At 40.4% G+C, this 24,803-nt stretch overlaps 1 protein-coding gene across 6 annotated transcripts in view; it reads left to right on the plus strand.

Annotated features, from left to right (window-relative positions):
- Window positions 1–24,803, plus strand: part of NALCN (sodium leak channel, non-selective) — a 280,042-nt gene that overhangs the window by 104,911 nt on the left and 150,328 nt on the right. For all 6 annotated transcript variants that reach the window (XM_042460454.1, XM_042460452.1, XM_042460455.1 and 3 more), the window contains 3 exons: window positions 9,678–9,820; window positions 9,950–10,054; window positions 13,255–13,341. In XM_042460454.1, the coding sequence (XP_042316388.1) occupies window positions 9,678–9,820; window positions 9,950–10,054; window positions 13,255–13,341 (335 nt within the window). The remainder of the gene's footprint in view (window positions 1–9,677; window positions 9,821–9,949; window positions 10,055–13,254; window positions 13,342–24,803) is intronic.

The following is a 24,803-nucleotide window of genomic DNA, read 5'->3' on the forward strand; positions in this document are numbered from 1 at the left end:
AAGGAGATCTGTTCACATGGGGTTTGCCATCACCTTCCTCTGAGTGTTACTTGCCCTGACTCACCCAATGGGTTTCCATGGCCAAGCGGGGATTCAAACACAGTGTTCGCCAAATGATCTAGTCCAGCACTCAACCACACGTACCATGCTGGCTCTGAGTAAACTGGCAGTTCAGTTAAGTCCTTTCACCTTTGCATTTCAAGAAATGAGCGCTCATCAAATATTGTACAAGCTATATTTTTGGTTGATTTTTAATGATATGACAGAATAGTGTGTGCTGTGTTTTTATCCAATAGTTTTTAATTATGTTTTAAATGTATTCCAATTGTTTTAAATTTTCGCTTTTAATGGTACTCTTGTTAATTGTGTGTATTTTTTTACTTCTATAGTATAACATTTTAGCCAACTTCTGTTTTAAATTATTGTAAGCTGCCTTGAGTCCCTTAGTGGAGAAAGGGGGGTAATTAATATAATTAGTGACTAGAGAGGGATGCCAAATCAACTAGCCCTGCTAGTTATGCCAACTTGCTCTTTCCACAGTATCCATGCAGACAACACAAATGTATCCAACAGGGGCGCATTGTTGATTACAAGTCCAGAGCCAAGCAAATAATGCATCACCTCTGTGATCAGTGCACACTCCTTCACACTGGTACAGTAGAAAATTTGAAATGCAGGCAATCATCATGAGTCAGGCCTGCACGGAAAGCCAAAAATGCAGCCAGAGTTGAGCCACATCCATAAACCAGGTACCAGTATAGTAGTTTTCATCTTCAGCAGCAGCAAGTCTTTTGTCAAACAAATTGGTTTATTTTTCTATTCAGGATCAACCCACTCCCAAGTATTTTGCTTTACAAAGAGATGCTTCGCAACAATATTTCATTATTGAAATCCATACTCACACCTTCGGTCCAGTTTTGTGATGATTCTACTCATTCTCAGAGTTACAGTGAGGCCTTCAGTGTGGGAGATAGGAGGTAAAGGATGAGCTCATTATCCATATTGATCTGAAGTCTTGGTAGCCATGAACCCTGGCCCATGCACCCCTGGTTCCTCGGTAGCCTGAATCTCACTCTCAGGTCTTTGCCTGCTAGAGAGCAATGGCAATCACCACACAACTTAATTGTTGTAGTGGTAAATATAAGAAGAGTGCCAACCATGTTGCACGTGAAAACGTACTGTATGCATTTAATAGTTGGATCTATTAACTGGCAAACAATTCCAGTTTTCAAGCATTTGATTATATCTGCTAGATAATCAGGCTGCATGTGGAGCTTAAGATATCCCTCAGATGGTGCTATTATCTGTTTGAGCAGGAGCGAAACCCAAATATAAGATACTTCCTCAAGATAATGTGGAGTTTGCATCCTGCTTCTTGTAATTCATTGCTGAAATTAATGTAACATGGAGATGACTCTCCAGATGTTGGATTTCTCTTCTCATCAACTCGTCAGTGTATTTAGTGGTAAGGAACCCAGTCACCATTGGGGGGAGGGTCACATGTTTTCTATACATCAATGGTTCCCAAAATTTGGTTCTCCAGATGTTTTGGACTTCAGCTCCTAGAATTTCTGACTGTTAGCCAAGCTGGCTAGGGCTTCTGGGAGTTGAAGACTTAGGAGGACCAAAGTTTGGGAATCACTGCTATACATGGTATAAAAGTAGGAGAACTCTAGAACACAGAGTGGGATGTCCAGTGGTAAAGCTGACAAGAGAGGAGCTATTTCAAATGCAGAAATGTCTGGCAGGCATGGGTTGCTGAACTCTTCCTACCATCTGATGCTTTCTCAGCCCTGGATGAATGGATAGATTTGCCATCTTGAGTCCCATCATGGGAAGAAGGGGGGATGTAAATCAAATTAAAAAATAAAATAGTAAATAAAATAAAATGAAAGATTTATTTTGTTTCTGTTTGTATGTCTGCTGTTCTGAGACCCTTTCCAGGTACAGAGTGTAACAGAAATGCTTTAATTCAATAAAACTATCCACTTCCCTGCTTTACAGCTGTCTGGCAAATTTTCATTCCACCACACAGGCCAGCTCCTGTCAGGTCAAGTTAATCCTTTGGGGTTTTTTATTTGAAATACAGACAGAATAATTCATTTCACTTTAGCAGTTTAACTTTACTAACAATTTGCAGTTGAACGCCAGGGAAGGCATGTGTAAAGTACAGCTTACTATATCTCTGAGATTTTCTTTTATTAATTTAATAGACAAAGATGTTTTCTAAACTTAACAGCAATTCTAAGTCTGATATCTATTTTCCACAACACCAAGCAACTTGTAAAGAAAGCGGAAGACCTCTTCTCCCCATGAATACCAGGAGGCTCCGTAAATTTGTGAAATAACAGTATCATGGAGACTCCCATACCTGAGTTAGAGCCTTGGAATTTCCCCCAGTGCCATCTGGCCTGGCCTGTCTGCTTGCCAACATCATTCCCATCCCCCCAATAGCAATTGGAGATAAGAGCTGGATTCCCCTGCTTTCATTTGCCTTCCCAGTTGCAAAAGCTAGCTGTGCATGATGGCATTGTCCTCTAATCTGGATCAAGCTCTGGAACCATTGCAGGAAATGTGGTTCTTCTTCTCCACCCTGCTGCAGCCTCAAACAGGGTAGGAAATTTAGAATTTTATTGCATTAACAAATAAGCCATCTTACCTCTTCTGGCTTGAATTCAGGATCCAGATGCCCCTGGATGTTATCTTACCTAAGTCACCACCGATCTAACTGGGATGCCACCATCCTGATGCATCGTGGGTCAAAGCTTCACTCAGTCAGCCAATTTTTGAAGTTGGAAGCTCCTCAACTTTGAAAAAGTGCTGGCTGAGCAAGGTTTTGAGCCGGGATGTATCTGGGAGGTGACATCCTGGCTAGATCGGTGGTGATTTAGGTATGATAACATCTGGGGGCATCCCGGATCCTGAATTCAAGCCGGAAGAGGTAAGCTGTCTTGTTTGTTAATGCAATAAGCTCCTTGGTTATAGTCTTTTCTTTCCTCACTTCTACACCTGGGAGACATATAATTGTAGAAGTTCGGGGACTGTTCTGTCAGAGGCTAAAATCTCTCTGAAGAGCACAGGTCTCAGCAGTTTTACTTTGGAAGGAAATTAAATGTAACTCTATCACCTTCCTCAGAATGAAAGCTCAAAGTAGTTATTATCCCCAAGGTTATCCTGTGCACTAGGAAGGAAAGAACATTATTTCAAGCTAGTGGAAACAAAGGAGCAGGAAGAAGAGAAAGAGAAGGAAAAAATCCCCATGGTCTCGTGTTGAAACAACTCCCCTGGATGCAGTTTGTTTCCAAACACAATTCTAAATGCTGATTGTGATCTTTAAAACCCTAAATCATATGGATCCAGACTATCTGAAAGATTGTGTCTCCCTTTACAAGAGAGCATGAGTTTTATGTTCTGTAGGGGAGGGCTTTCTCTTGATCCCATCACCTACACAGACACATTTGATAATGGGACAGGAGCGATTTTTCTCCATGGCTGCTCCCAGGCTGTGGACACCTTCCACAGCAAGTCCACTTGGCTCCCTCCCTGCTCTCTTTCCTTTGGCAGGTCAAGACTTTTTTTATTTGGACAGGCCCTGGAGTTCTAAATTATATAGCAGTAGTGAGTGTGAAGTGGTATGCTGTATTTTATTTTATTTATCTGGTTATTTGTCTTTATGTTTTAAATGTGTTTTAACTGTTCTAGCCATGGCTTATTATACATTGTGATTTCATTCTTTTTACTTTGAGTACTGAGATCAGAAATGTTTGATGAATAGACAAACCATGGTTTGCAATTGCCTGTGAATGAGGACTGAAGGTTTTGTAAATTGCATTATAGTCAGCTATAAACTATGGTTCACCTTTTTAAGTAAAACAGCAAACTATAGTTGATTACAAAGAGAAAACATTAAAACACACAGAGAGAGACAAAGTCTGAATTACTTTTTCATGCTGTACCTTCACCAAAATGTCAGTTGAGGGGAGACGTATGGGTGAGATCTGGAAAAAGAATCTTCAGGGTTAGTGTGTATTAAATGTCTAGTTATCCTTTACCTGCTGAATACTAACAAGTGGCAAACATTGGTAAAGGTAAGAATGGTAGATAAAAAAATTAATCACATTCCTAGAGATTTACTCAAATTTTGGTTTTGAATCAAATTTTTAAAACTATTTTCTGTTTCTTCCTTTTCTGCCCTTCCATCAAACTTTGGGGTTACAAGAATTAAATCTTTTGCTTTTCTACCCCTTCTGAGGGAAACAGCGCTTTATAAATAAATAAAGGTTAATAATAATAATAAATAGTGGGTTTTATTGAGCAAACTAGATTACCAATCTTTACTCTGGCTAGTTACTTACTATCTTTTTTTATTAAAACATCTGTATTTTCCTCCCAAATGAGCTCACAACTGCAATTGTTTTTACAGTCCTGTAATGAAGTACAAGAGAAATGAATGTAAGTTGGAAAGACCTTTGCCCCCAGTTTAACTTAAGACCATTGCCAATACATTTTCCCCTTGCTTGTTGATTGTCTAGTAATGATTTTTTTGTTAATCTTGTACCTTGATAGGTGTTTGTTTGTTTGTTGTTTTGCAGTTGGGCCTTATCAGTGATGGTCCATCTATGAAATTTGTTGTCTGCAGGAATTTATTAAGTTCTGGCTCCAGTTCATTTGGCTGGCATCACCTACATAATTGTCTGGGAATGTCTCACTGAACTAAATGGGACTTTCTTTTAAGTAGATAGGCTTGCTTTATGAGATAAACAATTGCATAGGCTTGTTGTATGAGCTGAACAATTAAAACAGATCCAGGTAAGCTTTTGTAGATGCTTATTTGATATTGATGAGGAGGAAATTGAAATAGCTAAAGATCATTGATCATAATAGGGATTGCAGTCAAGAAATAATAAGAAGAAAAGGATTGGGAAGGTCAGCTATGAAAGAATTAGATAAGATCTTAAACTGCTAAGATATCAAGCTGAATACCAAAGTGAGGATTATGCATGCCATCATATTTCCCATCACTGTGTATAGATGTGAGGGCTGGACAGTGAAGAAGGACGACAGAAAGAAAATCAACTCATTTGAGATGTTGTGCTGGAGAAGAGTGCTGAGGATACCATGGACAGCCAAAAAGACAAACAAATGAGTTCTAGAACCGATCAAGCCTAAAATCTCCTTGGAAGCCAAGATGACCAAATTTAGCTATCCTACATTAGCCACATTGTGAAAAGGCGTGACTCACTGGAAAAGACAATAATGCTAGGAAAGGTGAAGGTAGAAAGAGAGGAAGACCACATATCAGATGGATAGATTAATTCAAGGAGGCCATGGCCATGAGCTTGTAGGATATGAGCAGGGCAACTGAAGACAGGAGGCTTGAAGATGTCTCATTCACAGGGTCACCGTGAGTCATAGCTAACTCAAAGGCAGTTAACAACAATGACAAATTTAATATTTTATGTATAGGCTAGTCAAGGTGATTTTTTTTTTAGTTTCTCTAATGATTTTTCAGACTCTTGCAGTGGAAGCAAATATCTTTTTTGCAGTAATATTTGCTAGGCATACACACTTCCCAGAGGAATTAGTCTTGTTGCTGCAAAAATGAAGAAGAATCTTTGAATGAACTTAAGACGTATGTTCGCAACATTTGCTTTTACAACCCACACACACACAGACATGTGATTTGACTGGGGAGGGGTTATAAACAAGGAAATGGAATGTAGACAGTACAAACAGCAATAATTACCTTATTAACAGATATTATTCACAAGCAGTTGATGGATGACATTCTTGAAGTGGTACACTGCACAACATGTAGTGTGATTGAAAATAAATATTGCCCATTGAATGTCTGATAAATTATAATTTCAGTCTGGTTTAGAAATTCCTTAGTTCAAGAACTGCCATGGTTAGTGACAGAAAGTCCAGGGGATATGAAATGTTTCCTGAGTACCATTTCTGACACCAGATTTTTGTCCATCTGGTTTTTTTTAACTGGGACTCTTTCTTATATAATTTGTTTTTTTTATTTATATACCGCTATTCCAAAGATCATAGCGGTGAACAGCAAGTAAGCTAATTAGCAAGTAAGCTAATATGAAGTGTGAAGTGTGGTGTCTCTGGCAAATGAAGGTATTGTGAAAGATGGGCAGATATAGGAACCCCTGATGTTGTAAATGGCAATATTAGGTCCTGTAATAGAGTGCCAGAGTAGCCAATGACAGAGTTTGCCTCTGGGCTACCAAAGGAACTGCTGTGTATCTCTGTTGTGTGATCTCTTGTTGCTGTTGCTTAGCAGCTTAGACTAAGGATGGAAGGAATATCTGAAATAGTAGGAAAACATATATGACAAAATAGTTCAAATACATATTTTTAAGTGTCAAGAAAACCTGACAAGAAAAATCCTGGACTGACTGAAAATATTTGTCATTTGAGACTTAATCTGCACAAAATTTACATGTTATTTTCAGTGCAGACAATTCTAAATTAGGGGACTTACTCTGTGCAAAATTCACATGTGGTTGTTTTGCATTTTCTAGTCAAGAAACAGGATTTTCTACACAGAAATCAATGCATCTCTGTATTGATACAAATCAATACATCGCTGGCATTCCTTAAACTAAGGAACTTTGAAACCAAATTGAAATTATAATCTATCAAAACATTCAGTGCTGCACAGTGGAACACACTCCTTCGGAGTGTGCTGGAATCTCCTTTCTTGGAGGTCTTTAAACAGAGGCTGGATGGCCATCTGTCGGGGCTGCTTTGATTGGGAGTTCCTGCATGGCAGAGGATTGGACTGGATGGCCCTTGTGGTCCCTTCCAACTCTACGATTCTATGATCTCTGTTTCCTGTACATAAAATGTGATGTGTGTGTCTCTGTACAAGACACCCATGTGTGAATTTTGCACAGAATATGTCTGGGAATTGTAGTTTTGTGAGACATTTAGCCTTCTCTGTCAGAGAACTCTGGTGCCACAACAAACTCCCAGAATTCCATAGTAATGAGCTATGGCAGTTAAAGTGGTGTCAGCCTGGATTATTTCTGCAGTACAGATGCCTTAGTGTAAACTTTCAAGAGGTTATCCATAGTACAGAACTTATTTTGGGAAATAGGGTTCAGCACTTTTAATGATCACACTAAACTGCAGAGCAAATCTACCACCTTATTTCACTATCCCAACATGTTTCTGCTAGTAAAAAAGCAAGAAAAAAGGTTAGTGTAAAGCATTTGCAATCCTACTGAAAATGCTCTAGAAGCAGTTAGTGTTTATGATTGATTTTTGGGGAAAGTGATTTGTGATGGCCTTGGCAACACTTCTCTTTAAAGTCTTTGTAGCCTCTGAAAGTGCTAACGTTTTTTTTTTTAAATTTAAGATGTAGTGGTAACAAAGCCTGTGGCACAGTTTTCAGTTTGTTAAAAACATAATGGGAAACTATTTTTATTTCTGTATATACACTCCTGACATATAGCTATCCAGCTCTGTTTAAAAATCTGCAAAGAAGGAGATTTTACTACACTCAGAGGCAGCTCTTACTGTCAATAAGTTCTTCCTCATACTTAGGTGGAATCTCTTTTCTTGGAGCTTGAATCTATTGTTCTGTGTCCTAGTCTCTGAAGCAATGGAAAACAGGCTTGCTCCATCCTCAATATGACATCCTTACAAATATTTAAATATGGCTATCATAACTTTAAGCTATCTTAACCTTCTCTTCTCCAGGCTAAACTTACCCTGCTCCCTAAGCCACTCCTCATAGAGTATGATTTCCAGACCTACCACCATTTTTATCGCTCTGCTCTGGACACGCTCCAGCTTGTCAACATTGTGTGTGTGTGTGTGTGCAGCCTTCCCCATTTTGCATTTGTTTTTCTGTAACAGCTGTTGAACTCCATTTAGGGGGAGGAGGAGAAGAATTGCAAGGTTCAGTAAAAATCCCTAGTGATTTCTTTGACACCATAATTAAGAGTAATTAAAACCTTGATGCTTCAAAGTCTGCCTACATATCCAGAAATAAAATCTCCCTTATTTAATTATACTCAAAGAATATGATGGGAGGGGGCTTTTCATCCCTTCTCTAGGAAAAAGAGATAGAACTGGTGGACAGATTGCAATAGATAGGTATCATTATGGGTGTTTCACCTTCAGAATAGATATTTGTCACGTGTGTTCGTCATTTTAGACTGAGTCAGTTTCCTAAAGTAGATCCAGCAAGCATGAAAGGAAGAAAGTCTAAAGCAACAGATTTTAAAAACATAATAGCCCCTGTTCCAAAATTACAGACCCAGCTTTTCAAATGTCACCGTGAAGGAAAATATTTTCAGGAATATAAGAATATTCTCTTTACAGTGGCATTCTGCCTCACGTCTATTGAGTCACTTCAAGGCATATTCTTAACACTGCAACAATTCACATTACAAACATAATTTCAAAATATTCCTTTATAGTCCAAATATCAACTTGTGGCCATGTGTTTTAATTGTTCTTCACCAAAATTTAAGACCCTGTTACTACAAGACAGAAAAAAAGCTGGCTTTAACAGGGGGGGGGGGGGGGGGGCTAAAATCTCTTTCCTTCTCTTGCACACCCAAAGGAGCATTTTCTCCTATCCAATATGCCACTATGGGCTTTCAGATCCAAATTGAGACCACAGCCATTTTTGAAAGAAAAATTGTACAGTCAAGGGCAAAGCATGTGATATTGCCACATGTGTTTTTTCCTATTGTTACCCTATCATAGCAATAATGCAAAGATAGTATTAAATAATTCTATGCATGACACCCAAATCCTTTAAAAGAGGTATGGGACACAATGATGTCAAAGAAATTTCAGCCACATATGTTTGCTGTTCATGTGCAAATGAGGTGTCTTTTAGGATGGAATTTGTAGGCTTTGCTTTGCCTCTTATATCTTTCTTGCCTATCATTAAAAGACTGGTTTTCTTGAGGTAACTGTAGAAATTCAGTCTTGGTGAAATATTTTGTGAACTTCATGATGACATGATACCACCATGGCCATCAATTTCTAAGTATCTAATAAGACTGGACTATTAAAGAATCATTATTGAGTATGCATTTATGCATGTATCTTATCTCTAGTGTATGGTATGTGCCATATCATTTGTAATCAGATTACTTATTTTTCTTCCTGTTGATTTCCTTAACAATCTTAATGAGTTGAGATTTTTAAAATTCTACTTAGAACTAAAGAGGATCCTTGCCTCCCTTGCTTTTTGAAAAGTCTAGCAGCTGCCTTCATTTTAGAAGGAAGGAATTTGTATTTCCATTTTTGAATAGAGGTAAGCAGGTAGGCATCTATAGTACAAGGTCTAATGTTTGCTTTTATATTAATTGTATATTTTGCTTACATGCCTTGAGCAATAGGAACACACGCGTGCTTCTATACCAATGAATATACAAAGCCAAATCCTGATCACAACTACAGTATTTAAGCATTTTGAACATTTTCACATCCATAGATGCACAGGATCAAATATTGTGCATCATAGTGTAGCAGTAACTGAAAGCTAACCCTAAGAACTGTCAGTGAAAAATGTATAGGCCTTTTTGTAGAGACTTGTTTCATGGAAGAAAGTAACTTGGATAAAGAGATGGTGTCTGTTCATTTTGAAAATACGTCTTTTAATTTGCACTAAATATGTTTCACTTTCCCATTAGGTACAAGCATATTTACTGTTTATGAAGCTGCTTCTCAAGAAGGCTGGGTCTTCCTGATGTATCGAGCAATTGACAGCTTCCCTCGATGGCGCTCCTACTTCTATTTCATCACCTTAATTTTCTTTCTTGCCTGGCTTGTTAAGGTATTGTAGAAAACATTCTGACAATTGTACTATAAAACACATTAGACTCAGGTTCCCCTCATCCCCCATGACTTGTATGTTTTACTGTACATTATTATTCACCTGAATATATATATAATTTTTTTACAGAATGTATTCATTGCTGTCATCATTGAGACATTTGCTGAAATCCGTGTGCAGTTCCAACAAATGTGGGGATCCAGAAGCAGTACTACATCAACAGCTACTACACAGGTAGACATTGCTAAATACTAATACTGTATTTTCTTTACCTAATACATATTTCTTTGTATGAACTCTTGCTTGTCCTCTTATACATTTTCCAAGTTATTGTGAAGCTATTATGAATGCATTACAACATGCAATAAAGCACCTAATTCAGAATTCGATGATTTCAGAGTCTGTATAGTCCAAGGTTATATGCTTAACATAATGAATCAACAGTGATATATCATTTGTCAGTCCTAATTATACCAAATGGATCCTGTTTTTGCTATTGCTTGAGACACTGTGAGATGAAGAAGAGGACTCTAGCAGGTATATGGGGCTGGGAGTGGGAAAAACTGTCTCCCACATTGTGTAAAGGAAAAGGAAGAACTGACAAGGAAGAGAATGCAATGCTGTGAAGTGAAAATATGTTAAGCAGGGATTTTCTGAGAAAAGATGTAGGTGGAAGACAAGGCTCCTGACTGCTACCACTACATAGATACAGATAATATGTCGTTGTTGTGTGCTTTCAAATCATTTCCAACCCATGGTGGCCCTCAGACAAACCTATCATGGGCTTTTCTGAGCAAGGTCACCCAGTGGTTTTCCCTGGCTGAGTGGGGATTTAAATGCTGGTCTCTAGTCCTAGTCCAACACTCAAAACACTACATCACACTGGCTCACAGATAATATTGCATTGTATCATTTAACAATGGCCTTCCATTGGCCAATATCCTTCTATAATGTTTCTTCATAAGAAATATTAACTAATATTACCTCTAATATTAACTGAAAGTTTCCTTTTTGTAAGTCCAGTCTATTTTATTGATTTCTGTTTATTGTGACTGCAGGATTTGTAATGAATAAAAAAAAAATTAATTGCCTCTAAGACCAGCTGTCTGACACCGCTGTAAGAGCTGCCATGGCTCAGTGCTATGGAATCCTGGCACCCGAGCTCTCTCACAGAGCAGGCTAAATATCTCACAAAACTACAGATCTCAGAATCCACAGAAGTGAGCCATGGCAGTTAAAGTGGTGTCAAACTGCATCATTTCTGCAGGGCAGATGCAGCCTAGGTGTCCCAATATCAGTTGCTCTTCCTGCAACAAAGGGGGTAGGATTTTAATAACTAGTTTCCTTGCATTATTTATTTCTTTGCATTTTAAATGAAAAATCAACAACGTCTAAAGAAAATCTCAGCTATTTAATAACTTAGCAAGACAGGCAATAATCTTAAAATATTATAGCCACTCACTAAATTATTTTTAATGACTGAATTGAGATGCCAGGAGTGCTTTCTTGCAAAGGAATTATATAACCATAGCATCACAACAAAATACTGTAGAATCTGTGTGGTCAGTTCGACCCACCCACCCCAAACAGAAAATGTATACAGTGCAGCCTTATATGATACCTGTCCTCCTTGTCCCCTATTTGCCCTTTGTTTTCTTGGCCCTGATCATAACTGCTCAACTTTTCCCACCTCAATAGAAACAGTTGTCTCAGCTCAAGCAATCATAATGTCAAAAATAGCCTTGAGGTAATACCTCCCCATCGCATCATTCACTGTTGCAGGAGCTCAGCATTCCCATTAAATTGTCCTAGCAGCCATGAAGCCCACTCCTAATCAAATGATCTATGGAGAGATTTGGGACAGCCACACAAATGCTATACTTTCCTTGCCTGCTGAGATCTGGATATAAGGCCTCAGGCTGCCCAGGATTCTTTACTGTGAGGGTTGCTGACTTTCTAAAACTCATACTCTACAAGAAATTGGAGTATTTGTAATGTGTGACAGCCATGTTAATATGTTACTATACTTAAATCACAGCATAAAAATAATACTTAACATTTATATAATGTCTTGGATGGTGCTCAATACACTACCGCAGTTATCATCTATACCAGTAGTACTCAAAGTTGTGGTCTGTGGAACAGTGCTAATCTGAAGGTCTGTCTGTCTGTGGAAAGTTTCCAGAAATGAAAGAAGCAGGTTTAGCCATTGCACAGATATGGTGCTCATTTCTGGCACACTTGGTGGGGGGGATCCTGCCAGTCTCACATATCAGCTGGTTTTAGCAGCACTTATTTGTATGACAACAGTCCAGTTGGTCTTTATTATTATTCATATACCTAGAGACTGGGGAGAAATTATAACATGGTGGGGCTTTTCTTTTTTAAAAATGCAGATATTCCCAAATTTAGTGTCTGGCATTTCCATTTAAAATGGGAATGGGAGAATTTCAGGCCTTGAGGCTGAATCCAGCTTTCCTTGTGTCTCAGTCCTTCTGGGTTCCCATGATACAATTACTTTGAAGTATCTCTACTTTAGTAAAGTACCCTCATTTTGCCCCACCCCTGTAGCTGCACCCTTCCTGGGATGTGCCAGCCCTAGAATGATTTTATCTGCTATCAAAATTGATTCTCAGGCTACACGAAGTTCACTCTTAATTTAAAATTACAAGATAGCAACCACAACCATTTGTAGCTTAGTGTATTGCACTTGATGGGATTGGATTATATTAGTGGTATCCTGTTTTCCTTTGGGTGAAAGAGAAAGCGAAGGACAAGGGAAACATGATTTGCTTAATGCCATGGCAAAATCTCATAACCAGTATACATTATTAAATTATACTGCCCTGCACTACTCATTAAATTATTATTATTTTATTTACTTGTATGCTACCTTTCTCCCAAAGTAGGGACTCAAGGCAATGTATCTATTGTGTTCAATGTCTTGACTCAAGATATATATTGAGTCCATTGATATCTATGTATGTATTGTGTTTGCATTTGTGTGTGTGTATATGTACAGGGTGGAGGTGCATATGTGAGTGTTCATGCACATATGTATATGCTATTGCCAGATGTAACTGTATTCATATGAGTGTGCGTTTTCAAAACACTCTTGAATAATGATTTTATCAAAGTATATGAAATTTGCTTTAGTCTTACTTTTTTTGCATCACATCCTATGGCCAACTCTGGCTCTATGTCCTTCTGTTTAGGAGCTGTTGCTATTTGCATTCAAATGCTGTTTGAGTATTTACAGTGAGAAAGTAATGGGGGCTGGGTTGTGTTTCCTATAATATCAAGAGATTTCTTCTGCAAGATCAGAATGCAGTGTAGACAGAATGATATTCAAGGGAAGTGGGGGAAGATCTCCAGTTTTATTTGTATGTCTGAGCACGTAAACTGCTTCTGACAAGTGTTTTTTCCCTCTCCAGATGTTTCATGAAGACGCTACAGGAGGATGGCAGCTAGTAGATGTTGATGTGAATAAGCCTCAGGGCAGAGCGCCCGCATGTCTTCAGGTAGGGCACTGATTTTTAAAAAAATAAAGCAATCAGTGTAGTGAACCAAGAGGGACTGCTTCTGTTCAAATGTAGACAGCAAATGAAAAATTCCAGTAACCACAGTTTAAATGCTGAAAGTGCTCTAAATTCAGTGTTGACTGCTAGAGATCTGTTATACATTTTGTGTGGTCTGTTAAATCCACATCTATGCTATTCTCTACTAGGAATGTAGCTATGGAGAGGGGGAAATTAGGGCAAATAAGAACTCTTCCCGTGAATTTTACCTTCAGTCCCTAAATTTCTAGCATTACAAAAAATGAAACATTGAAAATCATTCACACCTAGAACTAGGAAGACTATCAGTCCAGGATTGTTGTTGGGGTTTTGTTTTTTGTTTTTTTGGTCAGGATTTTTCAGTATTTGAAAAACATTTGTTTAACCATTACTGGAATATTTTCAAATATTCTTTCCATCCCTAATGCACATTTACATGGACACACTGGGGAGGCAAGGAAACTCAGGATTACTAGGATGAGGGAGTCTTTGATCTTGCATCGAATCTCACAGATTCAGCTCAAAAGCATTCGAAGGGATCTCTTGGGTCTGCTGGAGGGTAGGAGATGAATACCTGGCAGTGACCCCCAGTCAGGATTCCATACCATTTGAGCCATGGCAGTTAAAGCGGTGTCAAACTACACTATTTCTACAATGTAGCCACAGCCTACATCCCGTAGTCACTATTTCTGCACCTCTGTTAGCACCAGCTCCTTAAATTTGGAGTGGGGTGTTTCACCAATGAATGGAGGAGGAGAAGGTCATACATCTGGCCTTGAGAGCCATACAGTATCTATGGCTGTATCCACCTGGCAGAAATAATCCAGTTTGACACCACTTTAATTGCCATAGCTTGTCATCTCATCTCTTCTCCCAATTGAAGGGCATGGTCCAGGAAGGGAGAGGAAAATAGTGAATGTGAATAACTGGCCCCACAGATAGTGCCTCTGAGAAGGATTTGCATTCTTGGATCATAGGATGTGATTCCATGAAGGGGAACATCTGGCATGGGATGGTTTGCACCTCACACCAGTTGGCAGAAATGTTTTTGTCAGTAGTCGGGAAAAAATTGATGAGGAGGGCTTCAAACTGAGTTATGTGGTGGGGCGAGACAGTATTTTGGAAGGCAGGGGTTCATCAAGGACTGGAGATAATAATCAAACTGTTATAGAGGGAACAAGGCAAACAGTGTAAGGATGCAACAGTGGGAGGTAAAGAAACTTTACAGTCATCTGGGGGGGGAACACATGGTCTTAGATGTCTCTACACTAATGCACAGAGCACAAGACATAAACAAGAAGAACTTGAATTCCTAGCACAACAAGGCAAATATGATATCACTGAAATCTGGTGGGATGAGCCTCATGGTTGAAATGTAGGAATAGAGATTCTGTCCTGGGCCTGGTGCTATTCAACATCTTTATCAATGACTCAGATGAAAGAATAGGGGGCATGCTTATCAAATTTGCAGATGACACCAAATTTGCAGAAGAATAGTGAATACCCCAGAGGAGAGGATCAAAATTCAAAATGACCTGAATAGATTACAAAGCTGGGCCTAAGCTAACAAAATTAATTTCAACACAGAGAAATGTAAGATACTGCACATAGGGCAAAAAATGAAATGCATAGATATAGGATGGAGGACACCTGGCTTAATGAGCCTACGTGTGAAAAGGATCTAGGAGTCCTAGTAGACGAGGAGTTGAACATGAGTCAACGGTGTGATGCTGCAGCTAAAAAGGTCAATGCAATTCTTGGCTGTATCAATATAAGTATAGTATATAGATCAAAGGAAGTAACAGTGCCACTTCATTTTGTTTTGGTGAGACCTCACCTAGAATATTGTGTCCAGTTCTGGGCACCACAATTCAAAAAGGATGTTGACAAAAGTATGTCCAGAGGTGGGCAACTAAAATGGTGAAAGGTCTGGAAACCATGCCCTAAGAAGAGAGACTTAGGAAGCTGGTTATATTTAGCCTGGAGAAGAGAAGGTTAAGAGGTGATATGTTAGCCTTGTTTAAATATTTGAAAGGGTGTCATATTGAGTAAGCTTGTTTTCTGCTGCTTCAGAGAATAGGACAAAGAGAAATGGATGCAAGCTACAGGAAAAAAGATTCCATCTGAACATTAGGAGGAACTTCCTGATAGTAAGAGCTGTTCAACAGTGGAACACACTCCTTGGAGTGTAGTGGAGTCTCCTTTTCTGAAGGTTTTTAAACAGAGGCTGGATGGCCATCTGTCAGGGGTACTTTAAATAAATAAATAAAATAAAATATTTATTTATAGCCTGCCTTTCCTCAGATCAAGGCGGGTTACAGAAGTGCCATTGTAAGATAAAAACACAGTAAATATACATTAAAATAGCAATCACTAAATACAATCAATGCAGTCAACAATATAACAATATTCAGCTAGCTTGGAATGTACAACATCAGTAACAGTGAGAGGGGAAGAGGGGAGGCTAACAAGGGAACAATTAGGGGAAGGCTTGTTGGAACAGGAAGGTTTTTAACTCCTTCCTGAATCGATCAAGGGAGGTGGCCGAGCAGAGCTCACCGAGAAGCGAGTTCCAGAGCTGAGGGGCTGAGATGGTAAAGGCCCTACGCGATGTTGTGGCATATTTCGAGTCTGGAACTCTCAGCAAATGCTTCCTGGCCGATCTGAGTGTGCGGGGCGGATTATATGGGGAGAGCAAGTTCTCCAAGTACCCCGGGTCCAAGCCATTTAGGGCTTTATAGGTAATAACCAACACCTTGTATTGCGCTCGGAAGCCAATAGGCAGCCAATGTAGATCTTTTAATACTGGTGTTATGTGGGTGGCCCTGGAAGATCCAGTGACCAATCTAGCTGCCATATTTTGAACCAACTGTAGCTTCCGAGTATGGTACAAGGGTTGCCCCATGTAGAGCGCGTTACAGAAATCCAAACGAGAGGTTACCAGAGCATGTACCACCGTTTCAAGGTCCTTCCGGCCCAGGAAGCGTCGCAGCTGGCGTATCAACCGAAGCTGATAGCAGGTGCTCCGGACCGTTGCATCCACCTGAGATGTAAGGTGGAGCGACAAGTCCAGGAGCACCCCCAAGCTGCGAACAGAGTCCTTCAAGGGGAGCGTGACCCCGTTTAGGACAGGTGGACAAACCTCCAATCCCGGACCGGGGGAACCTATCATGAGCACTTCCGTTTTCTCTGGATTCAAACTGAGTCTGTTTTCCCTCATCCAGCCCATTACCGAGTCTAGGCAGGCATCAAGAGGAGAGATGTGAGTTCCTGCATGCAGCAGGTTGGTCTGGATGGCCCTTGTGGTCTCTTCCAACTCTATGATTCTATGAAAATGTGTTCTTTGTGCAAAACCCACATTTTTCATGCAAAGCCTCATATGTGCAGAATAATTTTCTGGAACCCTTCAAGATGTGTGAAAACAACACAGAATTGTCACCACTGTATTATTCTTTCCACCTGCATTTCCTGAGTGTTGGGAGACCCATTTTTCAGCCAAGAAACAAATAATAACAAATAGTATTACCTTTGCTAGATGGGGATATTCTTGTCATTTTCATCCATGATTCTGTGACTGCAAATTGTCACTAGAGGACCTGCAGGACAGTTTGATGCATGTAATTTTCGCCTTCTGTTTCTACAGACATAGAGTAGAAAGCTCTAAGCAAGTAACTAACTCATGTTTCTTTTATATATTCTTTTGTGTGAAATCTTTGCTCAGCCCATATTCTACATAAAAAGCAAACAATACGTAATGAAGCACACTTTATTTACAGAAAAGGATGCATACATTGGCTCACAAAATGGATTCTTTGTTTGCATGGTGGTCACTAAGGCTTATTAATCAAGCCAGATCACTTCAGAGCACACACCATGCAGAATTACAGTAATCAAATTACCTGGTACATGTCTTCCTGGAAATAGCCTTGATGATGTTTGATTCATCCTTTGTTTTGCAAATTATATTAAAGGTAGAAGAGTGTGTGTGTGCACACGCGCACATGTGCATGCATAAACATAAAAAGACATCTTGTGAATTTGGCCTGAGAACTCCTTAATGGGAAATTTGGAAGGAGTGAAGAAATCAGCAGCAGTAATTTCACTAAATTTGGACATTAGATCCTCAGGCAAATCTCCACATTTTCTGTGGTGAGCATATAGGTGACTTTCAGAGAGTTTTATAAAGTGGACTGGGAAAGCAGCTGTTCAGGTGACAAATGGAGGAAGCATCTAAAGCATAGGTATGTACAGATTCACTACTGCCATCCAAATCATATCCCCTCCCCCAGTATAAAAACTATTTTGAACACTGTGTTATAATTTATCAAACCTATGGGCAACCCACAGGCCCTCTCCTCAACTGTTTTCATGCCAGTCAGCTTGCAGAAGGGAAGAGTGCAATAGCATCACTCCAGTCTTGTGCAGCACCTTATCATGGCTCCCTAGCTGACTCATGCTGAGCATGGCATTTGTGGGCTCCAGAGCTCTCCCAGTGCTAATCAACCTAGACATAAAATATGGTGGACAGTTATGAGTTGGGAGGTCAACAGCATAGGCATTAGTCCCCACCATGGAAACAAAGAAGCCACTTTGCAAACCATTGCATTCCTTTCCTTCCGTAAACAAAGTTTCCTTCATTACATCTTCTTTACTTTTTATGTTGTATATGGGTAAAGATTTCATGCACAATTTCAACATGCCAGAAGATTCCAAGAAATCCATAAATCCATCTGAGAGAGGACAAAATCTATACCTCTCTGTTATGACTGTGCCCATCAGAGACAGGAAACAGGCTTAGCCCATGTCGCTCGGATAACCCTCTCACCTCCAACCTTCTTTTGTATACACATGTGGATGACATACAATCTGCTGAGAAACAAAAAGTGCTTGCTTAGGGCACAACATTGGGAATGGATAAATAAGACCCATAGCAGATATAGCATAGTTATCTCTCTTTTCATGAATTTTTGCAGGAGGCTAGTCTTTCTGTCGGAGTTATCCATTCATCTTAATATTGGACTTTAGCACCAGCACTCTGTGGCAGATATAAAACCACGTATAAAACCACAAACCCCAGGATTGCATAGGATGTAGCTACAGCACTTAAAGTGCTGTCAAACTGCATTATTTCTACAGTGTAGATGCACTCTGTTCCTCAATAAAAAGAAGTATGTGTGGTCTTCCAAAACATCAGTCAGCTATGCAAGGATGTTTGGTGTTTCATTCAAAAGGAGAGTCCTTTTATTAATACATATAATGAGTACATGACTATATTTTTGGTGAAGGAGATGCTAGTGGGTTGCTGAATCTGCTTATTCTCTCATGCAGATCTGTTCTTGCTGTCTGTTTAGAATGTTTGTAAGTGCGAACTAATGTTTATTAATTATTTGCTTTCTTCCATTGTAATTTATCATTTGGCACAACCACTTGCCAGAGAACTTGCTTTGATAAGTTGTTTGTTCTCGCAATTGTCGCTGCTATGCTGCATTTCAGCTTGCGGTAACTTTCTGCCTTTCCTAAATTGCTCCTGCTGTCACACTGTGTGCAATTCTCTGTCTCATAGAAACAGTTAATCTAAACACCAGGTTTCAAAGGATTTCTTTCCCAAGCTCTGTTGGAAACAGCATATTCTTTTAATCTGGTATGAAAGACAGTTTTGTATTTTATTGTTTCCACTCTTATTAAGAAACCTAAAAAGCAAAGGTGAATTTATTATTACCTCTTTTCTACTGCTAAATGTGCTTTTTCTGATGATGGTGTGTGTGTGTGTGTGTGTGTGTGTGTGTGAGAGCCTTTCTCAACCTAGTGCCTTTCAAATCTGTTGGACTACAGCTCCCATCTGTCCAACACATCTGGAGGGTACCAGCTTTGAGACAGAAAATAGACCCAGTGTAATAAAGTCACACAGCAAGGCATCTGTCCAGACAATTTTGTATCTCCTATAACAGCCAGCAATGTTACTTATCACCTGGATTTGTTCCAGTGTCTGCATGCCATCCAGATGTCTCACCCAGCCATTTGTCTCCTAGAAATGTCTCATGAATTGTGAAGTAAATGAATACTCCTGAACTTGATTTGGGGCACAGAAGGTCGGGGGGGGGGGAATGTTTATCTGTTTTGGTTTATCGTGTGTTGATATGAGAAACACCTGAGTGCTTAAATCATTTTGATTTGGCTTGGTTTATTTTTCAGCCAGATAGCTGAGAGGAATGAAACTGATGCACAGGCCACTTTCCATGAGTTAATTTTTTTGCATCAAAATGTAACGAAAGAGCTTTTTCTTAAATCAGCAAACAAGTAAACAAATAAATAATCACCTTTCTTGGTTCTCTTCTAAGAGCTTTCCCCCCCCCCCCCAAAGCATACAAACTATGCAATCTTTGAGTAAGACTTTAAGACAGTGCTCTTTAATCTTTGGTGGAGAGGGAGGTATCACAGGAGAGCTAGCATGGTGTAGTGGTTTGTGTGTTGCACTTGGACTCCAGGACACCAGGATTTGAACCCCATGGCCATTGAAACAAACGAGATGACCTTGGGCAAGTCACTCTCTTTCACTGGAAAGCCTCCTTTGAATAAATCTTGCCGACCCTACGATAGGGTTGCTGTTAAATCAGGGCTGAGTTGAAGGGTAATGAAAGCTTTCCCTAGTCCATGTGACTTTGAGTGGGTGGGATGGCTGGCTAGCTGGCATTGATGGGTTAGGCATTACAAAGGATTTTACAAGAGTAGATTTTCAACTTTATTTTATTTTCTCTCCTGTATTTCTCCCAAAAATGGGATTCAACCCAGTTAGTTGGGTAAAGCCTGACCAGGCCATGGATGCAGGATTTTAAAATTAATAAGGATTTTAAAATAATAATAATAATAATAATAATAATAATAATATTTATTTGTATCCTGCCCCTCTGAGAACAATTGGGGCGGCTAACAAGTTAAAAATATACAACATATCAAATCCCTGGTACCCTCCCCCCCCTTAAAAAGATATTAAATCTAACAAAGAATTAAAACCATATAGGTTAAAACTGACCGAAGGGTCAAACAACAAAACAATACAACAGAACAATAATCAATACAACAGTGATCAGTAGGAGCAGCAGTATCTCTTTATGGGAGTTTCCTGAGGCCGGGTTGACTACAGTGGTGCCTCAGGTTACGAAATTAATTCGTTCCGCGGCCGCTTTCGTAACCCGAAAAGCCTTCGTAAGCCGAAATGCCATAGGCGCTAATGGGGAAAAGCCGCGGTTCCGTTTAAAATAGCGCCGAAGTTTTTTCGTAACCCGAAAAAACATTCGTAACCCGGAACAATTATTTTCTATTGGATTTTTTCGTATCCCGAAAATTTCGTAACCTGGGTAATTCGTATCCTGAGGTACCACTGTATTTTGAAAAGGCCTGCCGGAAGAGATCCATCTTAACAGCCTTTTTAAAGCTGTCTAAGGATGTAAGCAGACAGATCTCATCCGGCAGGCCATTCCACAGTCTGGGGGCGACGATGGAAAATGCCCTCTGGGAGGTAGCCGAGAGCCTAGATTTTTGTGGCTGAAGTAGGCCTCTCCCAGAGGAGCGGAGAGCACGGAGAGGATTATAGGGGAGAAGGCGGTCCAAAAGATAGTTTGGACCCAAGCCATTTAGGGCTTTAAAGATGATAACCAACACCTTGTACTGGGCCCGGAAACTAATAGGCAGCCAGTGGAGGGACTTTAGAACCGGAGTAATATGGTCTCTCCTAGATGTTCTGGAAATTACTCTGGCTGCCATATTCTGTACTAGTTCCAGTTTCCGGACCAAGTACGAGGGTAGCCCCATGTAAAGCGCATTACAGAAATCTAGACGTGAGGTTACCAGCGCATGAACAACAGTCTCAAGATCCTTTACTTCCAGGAAAGGGTGCAGCTGGCATATCAGCCGAAGCTGATAACAAGCGCTCTTGACTGTCGCATTTACCTGATTTGACATCAGGAGCGACAAATCAAGGAGCACCCCCAGACTGCGAACACAGTCCTTGACAGAGAGTGTGACTCTGTCTAGGACTGGAGGTTGCAACCTGATTCCTGGTTTTGGAGCCGCTACTGTGAGCACCTCCGTTTTGTCTGGATTCAATCTCAATCTGTTTTTACTCTTCCAGCTCATTACTGCCCGAAGACATTCATTGAGAGAGAAGATGCCATCAGAATTCAAGGCCGACGAACGAGACATGGAGAAATAGATTTAGGTGTCATCAGCATACTGATAACACCCAGCTCCATGACTCCGAATGATCTCACCCAGCGGCTTCATATAGATGTTGAACAACATCGGGGACAGGATAGCACCCTGTGGGACTCCACAGGTGAGCTCCCTTTTACTGGAGCAACTGTCCCCAAGCATCACCCTCTGGGACCTGCCCGAGAGAAAGGAATGGAACCACTGCAATGCAGTGCCTCCAATTTCCAATCCCCTCAGGCGATCCAAGAGGATGCCATGATCTATTGTGTCAAAAGCCGCTGAGAGGTCTTAAAGCACCAACAGGGTCACACTGCCCCTGTTAATGTTTAGACGCAGATCGTCGGTCAAGGCAAACATGGCCTGCCCTAAAGCCAGTTTGAAATGGGTCGAGATAATCGGTTTCATCCAAGACAGCTTGGAGTTGAAGAGCAACCGCCCTCTCGATTACCTTGCTCAAGAATGGCAACAAAGAGACTGGCCTATAGTTGTTCATATCCAGGGGGTCCAGGGAAGGTTTTTTCAGAAGCGGCCTAACAGCCGCTTCCTTTAAACAAGATGGAATATAACCTTCCCTGAAGGATGCATTGATGATGTTCGTAAGAAACTGTCTTACTGCATCCCCCCCCCCCGGACAGCCAGCCATGATGGGCAAGGGTCGAGCGGGCAAGTTGTTTTCCTCACTCTACCAAGGAGCTTGTCCACGTCATTGGTACTCACAGATTGAAATTGATCCAGGATAATCTCATTAACGGAGTTGATGGACACCTCATCCGTTGTTTCTGTTACAATACCGGCGTCTAAGTCGGCTCTTATCTGAGAGATTTTGTCTGCAAAGGAGTTGTTAAATGCATCACAGCAGGCTGTTGTTGGGTTAAGTAAAGGGTTCTGCACAGAGGGTACCTGCGTCAGTTCCCTCACTACCTTGAAATGCTCTGCTGGATGGGACTCTGCAGACGCAATACGTGCAGAGGAGAAACGTCTCTGCGCTGCACGTATTGCCTCCCGATAGGACCAAAGAAAGTTCCTATGGCGAGTCTTGTCAGACAAGAGTCGAGTCTTTCACCAGATGCGCTCTAGTAATCTGTGTAATCTGTTGATACATAATTCCTTCAAATAGATAATGATATGAATTAGAAGACAAATATGGCAACATTAATATTTAAAAAATATAAAAGTTTAGAGAACGGTATAAGAAAGCAACAAATAACAACAAAACAATAAAAAATGGTATTACTGGCTGGGAATTATGCAGCTCTCCAGTTGTTGTTGGACTGCGATTCTCAGAATACCTCACCTTTATCTATGCTCACTATGACTGCTGGGGTTTGCCATCCATTAACATCTGGAAGGCTGTAAGATTCCTTCTTCTGTCCTAAAACTCCTAGACAAGAATTGGGAGACTAGTGACTTTCCAGATGTTATTGGGCCATCAAATCCTCCTCATATTAGCCAGTTTAGCCAATGGGTAAGGATGATGGAAGTTGTAGTTGTAGCATTTTGAGGAACACAGGTTCATCTCACCATACATGCTCTGGGCTGTGTGAAAAGATTCCTGACTGTTTTAAACTATTCCACTGTGATGGGCAAAATTCAACCTATCAATCCAGAGAAATGAGTCATAAGACTTCTAATCTCCATCAAAGCCAGCCTGCAGAGTGGAACAGAGCTGTTAGTTGTCAGCTGTCATGGCTCTCACACTGAAAGAAAAATAAATGGAGTAAATAAATAACCAATCAACCCCACTCCCAGTCTTGTACAATAGTTTTACCACTTCCCTGGGCTCACCTAGGGTTCGTCTGTGAAAAATACAGGCCTACATTTTTCTTTTTTTCTTTCTTGTCAGACATTCCTATACGCGACAGTCAGAAATAAGACCTGTGATCTTCCCCTTGTCTTCCCAACAACTGCATTTAGGATTGTCTTTTTATGAAGCATAATCTTACGAAGCTTTAAGTTATGCTTAAGAATTTCAGATACACAATACTTGAAATATATTCTTTTATCTGGGCCAAACAATTTAACGTTATTCTGGCTTTTTTGTGAGCAGGCTGTGGTGTGGGTTAGCCTATTATTAAATATAAATTGAAGTAGGTTGTTAAAGCCTCACGATCAACCAAAATGTCAGTGTCTAACTTCAGCTGTCACTAAGATTCAACAAAATTCCACAATTCATTGTACACAGAGCTGGATTTTCCCACAGATTTCATCCAAACTGAGTTATTGTGGTTGTTGTAGAACAAGATCAAGGAGTTTCTTGGATTAGTAGGCAGACCAATAGACCTCCCTAGATCCCATGATTTTCAGAACTACCAGCTTTGATAGTGGAAAATGTATGGACCTCTAGATGTTGTTGGGCTGCAATTTCCATCAGCCTTGCCATCATAACTAATTGTGAGGGATCATGTGTGCTGCAGTGCAACAATAGATGAAGAGTCACATGTTCTCAAGTCTTGCCTCAGAACTTGGAGAAATTACCTTTTGAAATATAATTCTCAAAATCCCCTGACTGGCAGAGTTACTCATGTAGGATATGGGATTCTGTACTAAGAAATATAATACATTCTACAGTGTGTCCTGATATTTTTCTTACTGTGGATGTCTCTTTCATCCAATCCATCGCCTTCCTCCTTGATAATCCACTAGAACCATTGCCATATTAAATTCTCAACATGTCAAAGTCAACATTAATTACCATTCCTCCAAGCCTTCCTCTCTTTAGTTAAAGCTTCAAAAGTTATTTTTTTGGACAGCATCCCCCCAAATCCTCTAGCAACATGGGCTTGGAACTGCCATCTAAAAAAGTAAATTTTCCATACCCTCCAACATTCCAGAGGTGAAGACAGGACACATGTGGCCAAGCAACAGCAGATAATCATGATTGTAGAAGTTATTAATGAAGACAAACACACAAGCTATGAAAGGCTGAAGCAGTCTGCTTTTTTCTGAGTCTATAGGGCAGTGGTTCCCAACCTTCATTGGGCCGTGACCCGCATTGGGGATGAAAGTCCAGCCCGTGGCCCCCCTGATAGGTTGGGAGGCCAGGAAGGGCTGCATACAAGCCCCAGCAGGCTTTACAGCCGGACGTCCCGCCCCTTCCCAGCCTCCTAACCAATTAGGGAGGCCACCAGGGGAGAAGGGGTGGGACTTCCAGCTGCAAAGGCCTCTGGGGCTTGTAGTCCCGTCCCCTTCTCCCCGTGGTTGCCTGGCAGCTGCGGGGA

Source organism: Sceloporus undulatus, chromosome 3 (genome assembly GCF_019175285.1).
Source record: "Sceloporus undulatus isolate JIND9_A2432 ecotype Alabama chromosome 3, SceUnd_v1.1, whole genome shotgun sequence".
NCBI classification, from domain to species: domain Eukaryota; kingdom Metazoa; phylum Chordata; class Lepidosauria; order Squamata; family Phrynosomatidae; genus Sceloporus; species Sceloporus undulatus.